Source organism: Anabas testudineus, chromosome 15, assembly GCF_900324465.2.
Source record: "Anabas testudineus chromosome 15, fAnaTes1.2, whole genome shotgun sequence".
NCBI lineage: Eukaryota > Metazoa > Chordata > Actinopteri > Anabantiformes > Anabantidae > Anabas > Anabas testudineus.
In genome coordinates, this window is record NC_046624.1 from 10114143 (window position 1) to 10132647 (window position 18505).

Consider the following 18505-nt stretch of genomic DNA (forward strand, 5'->3'; position numbering starts at 1 on the left):
TGTACATGCACACCCCTCAAGCCTCCCATTGGTCTCCGGTGTCCCTGCGCTCCAGGTGGGCTTTGAATTTTTAATCAATAATGTCTGTAGTCATTAACACCAGTCTCCTCTATGCAGCGGAAAAACAGAAGGAAGGAGAAAGAGAGGGAGACAAAAAGAGAGATGGAAATCTGTCATACACGAGGCAGGGCGTGTGAGTGTGTGTGAGTGAGTGTGTGTGTGAGTGAGCGTGCATACGGTTCGTGTTTGTTTGGCAGTAATGACCCTCTGCCTCTGGGCTCCTACTGAGTATGTTTATCTCCCACAGCAGCACTGGGCAAAAATAGATGATGCATCACTGCCACACACACACACACACACCTTGTGCATTTTCTCTTTTTCCTCTCCTTTGCTCTAATTGCCTCCATGCTGCATTCTCCCTTTCACACATGTGCACAGACGCACTCTCTCCGATGCATATTACTTACTCCAGCCCCACATACCGTGAAGGCTCTTTCTTCCTATTTCACTCTTCCTATTTTCCCTCCCACTTGTGTTGCAATATGCCTATTAATGATGCAGCTAGAGCACCACTGCCAACTTCCTGCCTCTGACAGAGAGAGAGGAGTGTAGTTGGTGGTGTACATGCCCTGCTTTGTACCACTTCCTCTTATCTCTCCTCCCCTCTGTCTGTGTTGTTCTCTTCAGAGTTGGCCCATGCGAGCAGCGTGTGGACTGAGTGCAGTTATTTCGTTCAGAGAAGAGCCCAACATGTGAGAAGATGTCTGTTGGAGGTTGTGCTTGTCCCGGTGAGTAGCTACTCTCTTTCTCTCCCTGCGTCTCTTCTCCCCATTTCCTCCTCCGTCTCTGTGCTCAGTGGTACTGTCAGAAAGGCGACTTATGTAAAAGTGCTGCAAAGCTGCCTAGGGCCAGAATCAAGCTGTGTGAGTGTGAGATTGTGTGTGCACGCATGTGTGTGTGATGGTGACGCCATGCTACACTTTCGACAAATGTCTGAAAACAAGGTTATACACTGAGGCTACTGCACTTTAGGATTAAGTTGTTCAGCAGACCCTCTCAGTCACGCTAGCTTGCTGTGCAGCAGATCAATGGCTCTTTGAGTTCTACCACATACAGTACAGAGACAGTGAGATGTCAATACTTATTTAAAGACTGTTTTCACTCTTGTCCTCAGCTTTATATGCATATTATACGTCGTCTTCTTGACTACTTTTCTGTCGTCACAGTCATTGTTAACATTTGTCCCAGTGGGTCTGAGCTGAATGAGGCAAAAACGCTTTAATGTATTTGCAGCAAAATGGTTTAGCTGGTCTCTTGATGAGTGCAACTCATTAATGAGGGTACTTAAGAAGATTTAACTTAATCTTGCATTTGAAATTACTGTCAAATTACAAACTGCTGTTTACATAGACAGCTCTCTGTCACTGTGACTTTGCATTCCTGCGTAGTTTTGTTTTTTATGCAGTTATTCTTGTCTTGGCTTTTCCTGGAATCCAGATTCTTTATCTGTTTTGCTTTAAATAATGGTTACATAAAGTATTGTTTACTGCCATTGTTATATTGTCTTAGAGGTACTGTCAACACATCCACAGTCTCCTCTTATGCTACTTTGTCAGAGCAAGAAGTAAGAAATCTAGTACTGACTGAATCTGTCTGCACATGTCAGCAAAATGTTTTGGCAATTTTTATCAAGTTGATCTTATAATCGGTTCTCTCCCCAAGAGTATTTGATCCTTGTTCCCTTTGGAGCAATTTCTCTTTAACGCTACCCCAGTGAGAGCGGACAGGCTACAGAGACGGTTGCCTTTTGCACAGTGAAAAGCCTCACAGTGCCATGGGACGGACTCTGTGCAGCACAAGGGAGAGAGTAACAGATAGAAATTGAATCGTAGCATCTGCTCGGGGGGATCTTAGTGAGGCCATATTGAATTAGGGTGTCAGTATCATTTTAATGGGGCTGCTTTGATTCATTGGCAGTCGGCTATCAGATGGAATAATATCAGAGTTCGCTGCTTGATGTTCTCCTCTCCGATCTTCTGTCTTGTCCACTATCTCACTGGCTCGCTCTTCTCTGTAGTTTTCCAGTATCTCTTCCCCCTTTCGCTCCCTTTGTTGACAGGCTTTACTGTGGAGCAGAAACTTTTAATGACATCCACATGTTTTGTGAAGGACCAAAAAAAAAAAAGGTCCACCAGAGCGATCTGCATGTTGTGCACCAACTTTCAAACACATGCACAGGTTTATATTTGCAGGCATGTGGACAAATTTACCCCATGCACGTTTTACGTGTACACCTTCACGAGGAGCCCGCGAGGGCAAGTTCAGGCTAGTGAGTCTCTCAGATAACCGCAGCGCAACATTGATCAACACTGGTTTGCAGTTTCTCCCTCCTCTGTGCGTGTGCTGTAAATCATTATATTTGAAGCCTGGTTTGTTTACATTCTTGTACGATGGTGGATAGAAGATTCCCCCCGTCCTTTCTGTGTGAATGTGCTTTGGAAAAACAAATACTCTCTCGTTCCAGCATCATTTTTCTCTTTTCATCTGGTCCTGGTCATCTTTGTTTTCATGCGAGCATGTCTTACAATACGGGAATTGATATAGCTGCATGCGTGTGGCAGAATGTGAGCCATAATAAAGAACAGACTTCATTGACAAGCCTGTGACATCATGCTGTTGTTGTGACTTTGCTGTGAATCAGCCTTTTTAAGGCTTTGTTCCCCGCATGAAGGAGATCCGTCCTAACACAGTGGAGCCAATCACATCCTTTGTTCAGACTAAATGGTAAAAATAGATTGCCTGTGAGCTGAAGACACCCCTCCTCCCCTACATTTTCGCATGCACCCACTCAAGCATGCGCTCCCCTCTGCTCACCCTTCTCTCCGTCTGTCACCCAACTCACTCTGACCCCTCCCTCCTATTTATACCTTCCTCATCTCACTCTCCTCCCTCTTTCTTTCCCTCCCTCTCACTCCTCATCCGTCGTTCATAGCCTTTTGCAGTAACAGTGGTGTTACCTCATGCAGAAAGTCACATGGCTCCTGATTGGAGAAAAGTGACTTAAAGCAGAATCAAGATGGCAGCCAAACAGCCAGGCTTTTTTTGATTACGTTATACAAGAACACAACTGTCTCAGCTTTATCTACACTGCATTGAAAGCCATGTGCCCTTCTTTCTCTCTCTCCCCCCCCCCCCCCCCACCAATTCTTCACTTCTCTCCTCCTCATCCCCTCCTCTGTCTACCCTAGTGAGTCTCTTAGATCTTGTTTGCTAGATCAAAATGGCTGTGTGTGCAGAGGCAGAGAGAAAGAAGGAATGTGTAGGAGACAGAGATGCTGGAGAGTCGGAGAGATGGGGGGTGGGGGTGCAGAATGGAGTGGAGCTGTGGTGATGTCACATCTGCTATAGGCCGACAGGATGGCAGAGGAAAGCTGGCATGTGCCACACACCCAGGAGGATGGGGAGAAAACTGAATGCGTGGGATTTTCAATCAAAGTACACCTTTGTTTGTGAGAAATGTGCAAGCTGCAGAGTCTTTAAAACATAAAAGCAGTTTTGATACTGAGATAGAAGGTGATGGTAACAGTGCTCAGATTAAACAGAGCGGTGTTGAAAACAAAAGGTGTGAGGAGAGCCACAGAGTTGTTTGAAAGCTTTTGTACTGTGTCCCTGTGACTATTATGTACTGTATGTGCAAATGTGTTGGTTCAAGAGTGTGAATACAGTGCAAAAACCATGAACCACATTGATATTTTTTTCATAATGGATCTCAAATTAACCAGCTTGTTTGAGCTACTGGTAGATGGCATTACACTGGATGAGGTGTATGCAAATCAAGGCACATGTTTACATACTGAATACTGAGTTTATATTGTGGTTTCAGAGAATCAGAGAAGTGTCTCCCTAAACTAAAAATCAGAGCATCCAGTTGTGAAAATCGGATGTCAGGAGGTAGAAGTGGAGTTGGTCCATTTACTAACCAAATTACCCAGGAATTAGCAACTTACGTCTCATCAGGATTACAGAATTTGTGTGTGAGATGTGACCATGTTCCAGAAAAATCCAGTGTTGTATCATAATTGTTTCATTATGTATTACCAGCGGAGAGACCCCAAGATTATTTTTCTAATTAACATTGTCGCTGCAGTTCTGGAGGAGACATTCAAAGTGAGTTGCATAGAATTATTAAAAGATGAGAACACATTTTTGGTCATATTAGGCTGAAATGAAATTCCCAGCACAAACCTACACACTGTACACTTTCAACTACACCTGTGATTAGCAATTGGCTAATTCTGATTGGGTTCGGGTCAGTGACCTCTGTCATTGCAAGTTTCCTGAATATCAACCGTCACTTACACATTCACACATCGGCCTTCTTATGTTATCTTAATTTTATCTTAAACACATGCTGTCTTACTTCCTCTCGTCAAGCCACAGTCCTCTGGTTGCAGTTGGTGTTAGTTCTGTCTGCTGCCTTGTTGTGATCAGTACCAGTCAACTGTCACAACAGTTTCCCTGACAGGTTTGTGCTTCCACTGAGACGTCTAGAGAAGCAGCAGCAGAATTCTGAACAAGACATTCGTCTGCTTCACCTCAGTACTGCTTGACTGTCACAACTATGTGTACAGACTCGATATCGCTTATAAGATATGATTTTTGAGGCTCTTTTAATGAATGTCCCTATTTTAAAGTGTAAAAATTGTCAAATTGTGCCAGTATTTGAGTAATGAACCAAATAAATTTAGATCAGATTAATTTTCTATTAGTTCTGTATTAAAGACTATGCTCAACTGTTAGTTGCTGCATAAACTAAGACTTGTAAAACGGTATTGGGAGCTATAAATATAAGAGGGTACATCAGAGCTTGTGTTGACTAGCTTTCCGGTGACTAAAATAGCTAAGTTGTCGTGCATATGACTGCCATATTATGATTCTGACATTAATGTTATCGCTTCCTGCCAGCCCCTTGTTTCAGGATTGTATGTAAGTGGTAAATGTGACTCTTTCTCAGTAAGATGAAATAGGATTCAATTCTCAGAACTGAAACACTCCCACATTAATGCAACCAATACCTCATATTCTGTTTCATATACAGTAATAAACACTTCAATTTGAAATTATCTGCTGTCAGATTTAGCATGTGATAAATGCAGTCTAAATGTCACGGTTAGCTGGATGCTACTCATGTCTGTTGAGAGGCAATAAGACTGTTGAAAATCTAAACATGAAGCCCTTTGGAGGATTTCACCCAATAGATTAAATACATAGTTTACTTAATAGAAATTCTGAGGCCTGCAACAGCCACAACAGCCAACTGACTTATCCTCCAGTTTCAACAAGTTGGCTTGGATTTAAAAACTGTGTATTAAATGTGACGCTTCTTAGACACGAAATAATCTTCAGTCATCGCTCAATCTGACATTAAATAAGCACGTATTAGTACAAGTATAACTTCCTGATCACGTATTGTAGGTACTTCAAGAGTTGTGTAACACATCTCGTCCTTTTATTTGCACTTGTTTCTTCTTGTTTGCTTTGACTTTTGCTGGATATTTTAAATTCTATGAATAATTTAGAAAAAGTTCAACGTAACCTCAATATACTGCATCACATTTTTAATGAGAAATAACCAAAGACCATTTAAAATATAAACAACTTGTGAATGTAATTGCAGTTAAATTATATAACATGTCCTGCATTCAACCACAGACCAAAAACTGGCAGGATTACATCCTGTGAAATTGGCAGTGTCTGAGAATACTTTTCCATTTATAAAACCTCTGTATGGTGCAGGAGCAGTGAAACCTAAATCAGTCGTATCAATCAGTCATGAGGAATAAAGCGATAGTGAAATTATTTTCCTGGAGCTGCGAAGACTATGTGTGCCATTGCTGGTCATCCAGTACTGTACAGTGTATCCTGACCTCAACAATCCCAAAATTAATGAATTTGCCTTTGTTTAAGTCTGTGGCCTGTGATTAAGGCTTTTGCACAGTTCAGCAAGTCTGTAACAATGACTTGTCACCTAAATAGGCAGTTTGATTCAAGACAGTTTTGTAAAGGTTTATGAAAAATGTGGCCTGTGATAGCCTCAGATTATATAAGGGAATCATCTGCAGCCTCGCTTTTAATCAATAGCCATTCTAATGTGTACAAGCATTACATTTGAAGGCCAGAAAACCTTTTGTGGTCGCAAAGTGCATTTAAAGCTCAATTTGTTGAGGCGTTTACTTTGAGCTGTCTGTCTGTTAGTAGAATTATGTAAGCCAGTAATGGAGACTTAGAATTAACGCAATACATTTCATTGAGAAAGTAAACACTTGTGACCCGTACCCGTCAGTCAGATTGCTCCTTCCAAAATCTTCTTGTTACCAGGTGTCGTCCAGCAAATCTATACTCTCCATCACTTAGTTCAATTTTTTTCTCTTTCTAAATCCTCTGTGTGAGTTGTTTATGTGACAGAAAATACATTATCAAACAGCTACAGTGGAATTTTAAAGTTTTTGTTATAACATAGGTTCAGGCTAAGGGTCTGGTATTGAAAAAGTCTTTCAAAGTCTTTGGGTTCCAGACTATCATGTGTAGAAATGGGATGGAACAGCATCTCCCTCTGCTGGCAAATGCTACAAACATCTTCTTCATCCTTCAAAATAAAATGGAGCACAACAGGAAAGAAATACATTTATCTTGTAGTTTATAATTTATAAAATTGTCTATTATAGGGCTTGTTTTAAATAAAAACTATAAAATCTCTCATTTATTATGTTGTTAGGATTTTTGCTTAACTGGCCTGTCGCAAAAATCAATCATTTTTACATGCACTAGTGTTTAGCATATATTTCAAGACATATTTATACATTTGAAGGAATTCTGCAGTATCTAGTAAACTAAAAAAGGCCAGAGGGATCTCCTAAATTTATTTTAAAGATCCACTTCAATTCTGGAGAAGCATGTCAACCATGACTATAACCTCTCGGCAGTATGAGCATCTAGAGATAATAGTTCCCAAAGTCCCACCGAGGTGACTCTGAGGTCATCTGGAGGAGTTTTTAAGCTGCAGGCAGAGATTTTTTAATATAGGGAAGGCAGAGGTATGATTACTAGCATTCATTTACATGTACTCACTGAACCATAGGAATAAAGTTGAAAACTGTCGCCATTTAATAACATCTTAAACTCATCTAGCTTGGTAGGTGGTCATTACAAACTCATGCTGTGCAACCATATATATGTCACAAGGGAATGCAGATTTGCCCTTTTCAACATTAGAAAGATCAGACCCCTTCTTTTGGTCAATACAACATAACTCATTGTGCAGGCTCTGGACATAACTCGGCTTAACTGCTGATGTCTTACTAACGGGGTTACCAGCATGCACCATCAGACCCCTCCAGATGATCCAAAATGCAGCAGCACATCTCATTTTTAATCAGCCAAAAAGGACACACGTTACAGCACTTTTCAGATCCCTGTACATGCTTTTTGCAACTTCCCACATCAGGCTCAAAGCCCTGACCCTTGCCTACAAAGTGGTCCATCCAGTCTCTCTCTCTCACTTCACTCTGCAGGTGTACGACATGAACTTTCACAAACTTGCTGTAAACAGAACTCTTCCGAATCTTTCTCTGCACTTAAAAAAAAACTAATCTTGCACTTTAGTTTAAAGTTAGACATTTACTTTCTTTGTACCTCACCTGTAAGTCGCTTTGAATACGGGATAAATAACTAAATGTAATGTAAATATGTTTAAACGGACCAAGTCTCTAAGTTTTAATGCAGATTTAAAAGTTTTCCAAAACACCTATCTGTCAGTGGAAATGTGCACACATCATCAGTAGGCTGATTCTTCTATTTGAATGGTTCAGTGGTTTTAGTTTGACTATTTAACAACATGGCACCGTTTCCGTGAAAGTAGATGTTTGGTCGTGCGGGGTGTTGGAGGCTAAATAGGCGGATAATAGTTTTTCTCAACGGGGAGCAGTCTGCACGGGGCCACACATGGGTCCCGACCAGACAAACCGGGGGCCCCTGTGTTTGGGAGCCAGGCCTGTTTGTCCCGGTCTGTGTGTCGGGATGGGCGGAGTCGCCTGGGGGAGGCGGGGCCTTTGTTTGTTCGTGTCTCGGCTGGCAGGAACAAAGGGTCCTATAGTAGTAGTAGATGGGTAGCACGGTCCCCCGAGCAAATGACCTTTAAAACACATAGTTGGGGACTGCAAATTTGACAGGAACCGGGGAAGAAGCGGGAGTGTTTTACTTTCCGTCGCTTGCCGTCTTGTTTGGGAGGACTACGCTATCAGCGGTCGGCGTCGGAGCTTCCACCATCCAGCCGCTCCGGCTAGCAACAAAGCTAGCTGGCTAGAAACACCGAGCGGAGGTGTTGAGGAACACCGCGTTTCGGTTTACCTTTCTCTGCAGGTAACTCCAACTTACAGTCGGGCCACTTTAGCGGTGCAGCTGGTTCTCAGTAAACCGCTGCAGCCGGCTATAAACAAGCCCGGGTTGGCACCGGTGGACGGCGGTGATCACAGGAGTTTAGCAGCCAGGTTAAGAGCTTAGCAACGGGATTCGTCTGCAGCAAATGCTCAATGAACGCGGCCCTGCGCTCCAGTCCGTTTACGCCCGTGTGTGTGTGTGTGTGTGTGTGTGTGTGTGTGTGTGTGTGTGTGTGTGTGTGTGTGTGTGTGTGTGTGTGTGTGTGTGTGTGTGTGTGTGTGTGTGTGTGTGTGTGTTAAAGTGATCACTGGCTAAATTGTAAATGTCGACTGTGCATGTCCACAGACCGAGCGGACATCGGTGCAAGTATGCCGGCAGTCTTTCTGCACATTGCTCTGGATGTTTTATTGGCTGGTGGCCAGCCTCTGGATGCAGCTCTATTGTTTGCAATGAACAATTTGGGCGGACAAAACTGCACCAAAGTCTTTCTATTTAAAGTTGACCTTTTTTAGAGTGCTTATGCGCCATTAAGATTCATCTAATATTAATAGGATGTCTTCTGTTTAAAAGAAGCTTGCAGGCTGCAGTTATTTCTTATTTACATACGTGCTTCAGTGAGACTAGGACCTGTAATCTGCAGATATTGTGGAGATAGGTTTAATGCTGGTGACTGGGCCTCTTCAGGGTGTGTGTTGTTCTCCACTAAAACTGAGAATAGTCTGTGTGTGTCAGCATTTTTGCAGAATATGTGTCCCAAAACACATTTGCTTTATATTACATAAAATAAGATATTATTTGTCATGTTGCAGAATAAAAACGTGATTATGAACAGAATTAGTGCTTTGAACATTGCGCATTAGCATCAGATTAAACAAAGACTGATCATATGGGACTGAATGCTGTCTGGCTGATGGTGTTTAGGGGGGGTGGGTCTGTAGGGTCAGATGTAATGCATAGAGACTCATTGTTGGATGCTCCTGAACAGGTTCGCCCACATACTAATGGGGAGGAGAACATGACCTGCCTTGACGTTCTTGGGTAAAGTGAAGCAAAGAAGAAAAGGGTGAAAGAAAATGAAGGAGGAGTTGTTGTTTATGGAGCCCAGACTGGGCTGTGAAGACAAGATCAGAGTTCACAACCCCAACTCAAGCCTTTCTTCAGTCTTATATGTCTTTGTTTAGACATATATTTAATCCATCAGTTTACTAAAATTAATATGGAAAAAAAACAGTCAAGTTTGATCTTGCATTGGACTGATCCAGTTTGGCAATCCCATGTTTTTCCCCCAAGCAGATGGTGACTGAGTGTTCAGCATAAACTATGAGTCAAAGTAACACAATTACATTATGCTGACTTTTGGGGCCTGTTGGGAATACCTGATTTACAAGTAGGGCATGCAGTCAGGACTTTCTCTGATCTTACTATTTCCAGTAGCCTGGTAAATATTTGTAAAAACTAAAAACTGGAGGGCGGTTGTGATGGGACAGTCTTTATGAAAGGGGTTCTATTTGTTGTTCTGCCCAAACATTGTCTGCAGATGTATACAATATCTCTGGGTCAACCTAATTGCAGACCGGCACTGGCTGACTGTGTGGGGTCTCCTTGATTATAGAAACAGAAGAGATGTTTTCACAGAGCCCCGAATTGTTTGAGCATGAATGCCTTATCTGGGCTGACAAGGGTTAACAACAGTCAGGGTAGGGAGTGGGGGGATGGGTTAGAAGAGGCAACTAGAGGGGGAGACATAGACACACAGCGCAGAGGAGCATGGTTAGGATCAAATAGGGCTGTATGCAAAGAAGAGAGTTCCTTTTAATGGTTTGGATGGTACGAGGACAGAAAGACGATGGCAGATCATCTCCTCTGTTTGTATGTCCCCATTTCACTGAGTATTTTCTCAGATTTCTGCGGGCTAATAAATAATGCTGTTTTTCCCTGATGATGGTTTGCTTTCTTATCCATTTGCCAGATTGAAGATGCATTAGGTAATGAAAGCAGCAGGAAATTGTTTTGGCAGGCCGCTTTTATTTGAGCAAATCTCAACAAAATCATCCAACATTAGATTACTTTGATGATGCTGTGATTTGAATGAGCTAAATCTAAAGTAATCTAAATCTCCTCTAAATCTCTGCTCTTTTTTCCCCCTCCTCCTCTGCTTCGTGCTCATGTGCAGGCTGTTCGTCAAAGTCATTCAAGCTGTACTCTCCTAAGGAGCCCCCCAACGGCGGCAGCTTTCCCCCCTTCCACCCAGGCGCTATGCTGGACAGAGATGTGGGGTAGGTCTGGGTTCTTCTGTCAGGACACAAGATGTTATGTCAAAAGGAAAGGGCATCTAAAACTAGGTCACCTTTTGCATTAATTCAGGCTACTTATTACTTTCTGATTTTTCATTTTTTAGTTTTTGCAAGCTGTCAAGCCTTCATATTGAAATGTTCTGTGCTGACCTAGATATATTTCCTGAAGAATACAAGATGTCTATTTTTAGATGTCAGTTGTTTTAATAAATAATGATCTGTACCGATATTTTATGGTTTGTACTATGTTCAAAGCGTAGTTTTACAGGTTGTGCAGTTTAATCACTTCGCCTTTGATGATGATATTGGAATAAATAAGAACTTACTACACACGAGCGTATTAGTTAGTGTGACCTAAATAAATAGAAAAAATAAGGAAGAAGCAACATTCATCTTAAATAAGAGTGACAGACAGAAGTCACGTCACACCAGCACACAGTTTTGCTCTCATTACTTTTTACAAAATGTATACTTGTTTGTTCACTACTTTTACTTTACTTTATTGCTATATAGGGTGTTGCTATATAGTCCGAAAGGCAGTAAATTGTTGCTTTTTTCTCCTAGGCCTACACCCATGTACCCTCCGTCATACATGGAGCCTGGAATGGGGTGAGCACACTCATGTCTGAATAGTAAACATAAACTTGTAGTTTGTCCTAGCTCAGAAGTTATTTATAAAATGTTTACTCTGGGTGCTTCACATTCATGTTAAAACATTTAGCAAACTTTAGTTTGAGACCACTTGGTTTAAAACATTTGTTTGCACTACGGGCGCAGAAAGAACCCTGAAGTGTGGAGTGCTGAATGTGGTTTCTGTTTCAGGAGACCCACACCATACGGGAACCAGACAGACTACAGGATATATGAGCTGAACAAAAGGCTACAGAATTGGACAGAGGTGAGAGTCACATCAGTTTTGCAGTTATAAGGACTCGGCACCAAACTGCTGCTGTAGAAAACCACAAGAACAGTCACTATACCTAAAAGAATTTCAGTGCTTCATTTTGAAGCTGGATGTAATTACAGTCCATAGTGCCACGTTCTGCAACTCCTGTGAACTGCTTACTGTTACCGTGTTTTCAGATTTTGCTTCCCAGCTGCTGTTAATGTTACTAACCATGTTAGGGATTTTGTGGGAAATTAAGCTAGAGAACTCAGTGGCTTAATTTACATTCAGGCTGTAATGGGATTATCTGATCAACCTGGCTAAAATGTAATTGGAGTGCCAACTGTGTATATGCCTGAGTAGCTGTCACAAGCTGTGCTCTGTGACTGTCGGTCTGCACAAAAACGGCAACTACATGCACTGCAGGCTCTTTAAATTGAAGGGGTTTTAATTACGGTTACCCTTTATGTCCAGCAAATCATTTGACATTTAAATTGCAGCATGCTGTGACCTATTTAATCAGTGCAGAACCAAAACATTCAGCACTAACCAAACCTTTTTATTTTTGGGAAATGATTAGAGCCACTTGCATACACTCATGTTACATGGATGACCATGATGAAGCATAAAGCTGTTCTCATGTAATCTTTTAAGTCACACAAATTAATATTCTGTTGACAAGATTTTACAGAAAGAGAAGGATTTGAGATGTGATTAATTTTAGAAAACAATTTATGCTTCTTTTTTGAGCAGTTTTAGAAAATTCAATAGAATTGTTCATTCTGATGTGAAACTTCCTCATTAATTGATATTTTACTCCCACATTATCAGGGTTGAATGTAACTTGTTCTTTGAACTGTATGTTTTGTTTTTATGTTTTTGTCATTGTGTTGTCCCACTTCAATTAAAGGAACTGAACTAGTGGGTTCATATGAAAATAGGGAACATTCATCTAATCCATCTTCCTACTGCATAGTAAATTACATTGTGTAATTTTAACAAGGGGAGACTTTTGACATTTGAAGAATTGAGAGGCTGAAGGTATTGTTTCATTGACTGCTTTCAGGACTGTGACAATCTCTGGTGGGATGCCTTCACCACAGAGTTTTTTGAGGATGATGCCATGCTCACCATCACTTTCTGTCTGGAGGATGGACCCAAACGATACAGTAAGAATATTTTATTTAAGAAAATGCTAAGTTTGACATAATGGTGGCATCTATTTGTGTGAGTGTACACCTCATCTTAAAATATATTGTTTGATTTGTTTTTTGTGTATTAATTAAATATTAAATAAAATGAAATTTTCTGTCTGCAGCCATTGGCAGGACATTGATTCCCCGCTACTTTCGAAGTATTTTTGAGGGGGGTGCCACTGAGCTGTTTTATGTTTTGAAGCATCCAAAAGAGTCCTTCCACAGTAACTTTGTATCTCTCGACTGTGACCAGTGTACCATGGTGACTCAGAATGGCAAACCTATGTTCACACAGGTACAGTTAATATTAGAAATTTACAGTCTTCCTCACATTTCCTGTTGCTGGTGCCTTAACACTTTTGTTTATCTCCTGTGGGTAAGGTTTGTGTGGAGGGCCGTCTGTACCTAGAGTTCATGTTTGATGATATGATGAGGATCAAGACGTGGCACTTTAGCATCAGACAACACAGAGAAGTCCTACCAAGGAGCATTTTGGCTATGCACGTGAGTTCCAGATCCACAAAAAACACACACATACTGAAACTGTGCATGTACTCAAATCATTGTTTACCCCAATAATGCAGGATCCCCAGATGCTGGATCAGCTGGCTAAAAATATCACCAGATGTGGGCTGTCTAATTCCACGCTCAACTACCTCCGTGTAAGCCAATTAATTGTGATTATTTTATTCTTTTTAATCAACCACTAAATTAACCTTAGGTATACATGTTCTAATTTGCTAAATATTTCGATCTTCTCATTTTCCTCCATAAAGCTATGTGTGATATTGGAGCCCATGCAGGAGTTGATGTCCAGGCATAAGACCTACAGCTTGAGCCCCAGAGACTGCCTGAAGACCTGCCTCTTCCAAAAGTGGCAAAGAATGGTAGCACCTCCAGGTAACACACACTACTTCTAAATTTCCAGTTGCATTTAGGACAGTGTTGCCATTACATTCATTAAGCTGAGTAGTACCTGTAAACACACCCAGTTGCTATTGTATGACCGCACCTTACCTGCAACAGGGCTGGACACAACTGATTTGTAGAGATTTATACTAAAATTAACAATAATAAACTTTTTTTTTTCCCCTGCCTATAGCTGAGCCAGCCAGACAAGCTCCCAATAAGCGACGGAAAAGGAAGGTGTCCGGTGGAAGCACTGTAAGCTCAGGCGGTGGCAGCAATAACAACAGTAACAGCAAAAAGAAGAGTCCAGCCAACAGCTTTTCACTCTCCAGCCAGGTACCTGTAAGCATTACGTCTACTTGACTTATATCTGCATCTTCAAGTGCAGCAGGGAAAAGCATGGGAGGATAAGATGAGAGTGGAGGGGCTGGAAAAAATGGCAAGAAAGGGTATTTGTGGGTGTAGGGGGGTGGTAAAGGGGTTGTCAGTATATGTGGGTATGGCAAAACTGACAGCTGGTCCTGATGGACATGGCATAGTGTGTGTGGGGGAAGGGTGGGGTGGAGGGGGATAGGTATCTGTAATTTTACTGAGGATGAGTAGATTTAGATAGCAGACCCCCTGATATGAACCAGTGATGGGCAGTCCCTGGTCCTCTGGGGCTAAAGGTTTGTGGGTTTGTATAGAGGGGGTGCAGGTGACCTCCATCTAAATGCTTAATATATTTTGGGCCCATGGAGAAGGGTTAACTTGCTCTGATTTTCAATGGGAGTTAGGTTTTCTTTTTAAATCCACGGGATCCACTAAATATCAGAGCACATGATTCATGCAGCACTGCTGTCTTTGCTTACTTGGTTGCTTGACTGAATGAGACCCGAGGTGGAATGAAACGCCCCCCCCCCCCTCTCCGTGATGCAGCACTCAAGGATCAGGGATGCCCACTGCTGGCCAGTAGGAAGGGTCCCTCATCCCTGGTTCTTGGAACAGTGAGTCAGGGCCCCATGGACTACTGGACTATTAGGGTACATGCCCTGACAACACACTGTTGTGATTGGGTTCAGAATTCAGAGGACTCTAATATCCCAGCATCCTATTACTTTTACTACCTAGGTCCCTAAAACATAGCTTTTACCATCCATTCGAATGTGTTTCATTATCTTAAGTTGAACCCAGGTAGATTTCACCTCGACCACAGTCAAAAAACATTAGTTATAAGTCGTCCGTGTAGCCAGTCATTCCGCGCACCCCCCTTAATTATGGGGATAATATGTACCGGCCCTTGCTGTCCCCTTTAGGACGTGATGATGGTGGGAGAGCCCACTCTGATGGGCGGGGAGTTTGGTGACGAAGACGAGCGTCTGATCACACGGCTGGAGAACACGCAGTACGATGGGGTGAATGGCCTGGAGGATGAGGACAGTTTCAACAGCTCGCCTGCACTGGGGGCACACTCGCCCTGGAACAAGGCTCCCTCCAGTCAGGAGAGCAAGAATGACAACTCCCAGTCGTCCCAGTAAAGTGCTGAGTCCCTAGCCAGCCCCGTTTTTAGTGCTTATAAGCTACTGGGATCCATCTGAGCCAATGCACTAGTGAGAGGAGTCAGGGTGGCCTCGAGCTCTTGTGTTGTATTAATTTTTGGTTTTGTTCCGTTCTGTTATTTTTAAAGATAAGGAGGGTGATTAGTGAAAGTGATGATAGTTGATAGACTGAGCTCTTTGCTGTTACACAATGTCAGCAAATCCCACTCTCGCACCCTCACATTGTTGCACATGATCAGTGGTGCTCAGCCTTGGCCCTTATCTGCTCGGCTCCAGTCAGTCCTCTTAGAGGTGTGGTAAGACTGGCGGGGTGGCGGGTGTGTGCATGCCTGTTTACTCCCCATCTTCGCTCACCACAGTGTTTGGGCTAAAGTTGGCATATCCTGTTGTCCGAGTGCTCGCCACGGCGACCATGTCGGTGGGTTCTTGTTCCAACCTCGGGTCTCTCAAATGTGCGTTTTCCTTGACAACGCACCTTGTTGTTTCTGTTGTGCTCATGTCACAGGGAGGAACTGCTTAGCTTTTATTTAACTTATTTTTTTGCAGGCTGCAGAAAAAGTGTGTGTACTCTTAGTAACAAAAATTCAACGTCCAGTTTTTAAAAACTCAATTATTTGTTTTTGTAGGACCTGGTTGGAACAAAAACCTGTACAGTGCCGGAGCTTGAGGACCGGAGTTGAGAACCACTACGCTAAATCTTAAACGCCTACACACAAACAAACACTGATATACACACACAAACACACACACACACACACACACACACACACACACACACACACATCTCAGACCAGTGCATAGACTGACACACACACACACACACACACACACACACACACACACACACACACACACACTCTCACTCTCACCTGCAACATAAAACATTGAGGTACTGGAGAGACAGCATGTCTGGACCACAGCACCAGACGCTACAGAAGTGTGTTTTCATTTTCTATGTTTTAGACTTGTTTTGAATTTTTTTTTTATTTTTGTAAACAATTTCTAAAAAATAAACAGACAAGCAAACAAACAAAACCCCCAGAAATTCTTTGCACTGTTTTCCACTATTAACTCCAATCTATTTTTCTTAAGAATTGACGGTGTATTTTTCTTTTCTTTTCTATTATTGCTAATGTAAGAACTGTAAAGCATATGAAACCTTCAGTATATTAATGTATAAGTATTGCTGTTAGATCATTCTTATTGTGATGGTAATAACTTTCATGTAAGTCTATGCTTGATATAAAGTCCTTCATCTGTGTCGCACACTGTCATCAGGTTCGTTGGCTTTAGTGCTAGAAAACACTACGGGGAGAACAAAACTGGTGGTTTAATACTGTACTACATCTTGTTTGATGCGAGTCCAAAGCAGCACACTGGAAAGCTGTCTCCCCACTAAATTTCCATCATACACCTGGTTCGGATCTGTTGTCTTGTCTTTGCAGAACTGTTTGCTTTGTCTTGAAATTTCTATATGGGGTCCTCTCTTCTGAGGACATAACAGAAAACAGATTTGCTACTCAGAATATTTTAAAAACAAATTTTGACAGGATTGTAAAATAAAAAAAAAAAAAACAAAAACCAACAAACTTTTGTATTAACTTAAGTTTCCCAGAAATGTTGTAATCACAATTAAGAAAGCTGCAGACCAAGGAGCTACATGTAAAGATTCTTTAGATATTGATTACACTGCGCTGTTTTATGTTTTATGAAGAATCATTTGTTGGCTTTACTCCTCATGTTTGTGTCTGTGCTTGTATATTTTAGGTAGTATTTTCTGTAAAAGTTATTCTATGTATTCCTCCCTAGAAGTATGAGAAACAATCTAATGTAAAGAGATGAAAAGCCTCTTAAAAGTTTTTTAAACGTGATTTTTAATGGTACAATCACTGAAAAGAATTTTGCCCTCATTTTAGCAAACTGTATTTATTTTTCTATGTACTGACGTTCTGTTTAGGCCCAACCCTCCTGTACAATACTCATGATAATATATGGAGGAGTCTGTGGGGCTTCTGAGTCAGTTAATGCTAACAGAAGTCATCCCATCACGTGTGTTTTGACATTTGGATCCCAGGTAATTGGGATCTGCCTCTTTCATTTCAGTGGTTCAATATATTCACAGTAAAGAGAGATTTAATAGCCATTTTGTGCTGTTTCTGGTCTATCTGAAAACTTATCAGATTCACTGAAAACCAATAAATAACCACATTTAGAGAAAATGTCAACCTCGAAGTCGTCTTTTTTTCTGCAAAATGGTTCCGTTTTGTGGCGAGGCAGCCTCCATTGAGGAGCCTCGGGCTTCTCAGATTTAAATGATTTCTTTAAACCTGTATTATCAATTTTATGTATTTGTTTTGTAAGTTATTTGATGTGTATTTGCAGAAAGATTTAAAATCTGAGAAGTTTATATGTCATAAATGAGAGTATATGTTGACCATTCACAGGAGGAAAACAAGACTCACTTGACCACAAATTGCTGTGTCATGATTTCACGTTTTGCCTATAAACAGTAGAAGAGAAAATGTGACCCATATGACGACTGACGGCTATCAAATAATAATTTGCCAATTCTTCCACCAGGGGTCTCTGATCACCAGGACAGGCTGAGGTGATAAGATATTCCTCTGTCTTATCTGGCAGAAATGCCATCTGTAAATCTACACTGAGCTGCAGGCTGTTGTGATTAGATACTTATTCATTGTCTCTAGTATCCCTAGACTACTTTTGCGCTGTGTCAGTTCAGCACGCTGGCACAGAGTTTAGGGACAGTTTATTGAATCTATCTTAACACTCTGTTTCCTACACTTATGTCATTTAGGGAACGTGAGCTTTGTGAGACAAAGGTAAAATGCATCCATAGATGTCTCTTGTAGCACCTCATCGTAGGGGTGATTTTATATCTATATTTTTTGCCAGGTTCCTGTGATTCATAATTAATGTATGGTATCAATAAAGATGAATTTTCACATAAAATACCTTTGTCTTTTTTGGACTCAGCTGTGCTGATTTTTTGTAGAATATATATATATATATATGTGTGTGTGTGTGTGTATAAATAATCTTAAACATAAAATAATCACAACCTTTTCTTATTGTTATCTTAGTATTATTATTAACATTTGTTTGTCAAGTGAAATATGAGTAAGATACTGCAGCTCTTTGTTTCTGAGTTATAATAAATGATCAAGGATGAATTGTACTGAGATACAATTGTCTTATGTTATTTGGAAATCATTATTTCCTCTC

At 41.3% G+C, this 18505-nt stretch overlaps 1 protein-coding gene across 4 annotated transcripts; it reads left to right on the top strand.

Moving 5' to 3' along the window:
- Window positions 1-598: 598 nt before the first annotated feature.
- ldb1a (LIM domain binding 1a) lies at window positions 599-17484 on the top strand. Of its 4 annotated transcripts, none has more exons than XM_026355755.1 (11): window positions 599-788; window positions 10610-10712; window positions 11295-11339; window positions 11553-11628; window positions 12683-12785; window positions 12935-13107; window positions 13194-13316; window positions 13397-13474; window positions 13589-13712; window positions 13915-14063; window positions 15017-15878. In XM_026355755.1, the coding sequence occupies exons 1-11, from the start codon at window positions 761-763 to the stop codon at window positions 15236-15238; spliced, it is 1224 nt and encodes a 407-aa protein (XP_026211540.1). In that variant the 5' UTR covers window positions 599-760; the 3' UTR covers window positions 15239-15878. The 4 variants fall into 4 exon arrangements, with proteins under 4 accessions (XP_026211540.1, XP_026211542.1, XP_026211543.1 ...); XM_026355757.1 differs by lacking the exon at window positions 15017-15878 and adding an exon at window positions 15886-17484 and having other exon boundaries at window positions 601-788; XM_026355758.1 differs by lacking the exon at window positions 15017-15878 and adding an exon at window positions 15886-17484 and having other exon boundaries at window positions 602-788; window positions 13915-14057.
- The last annotated feature ends 1021 nt before the right edge of the window (window positions 17485-18505 follow it).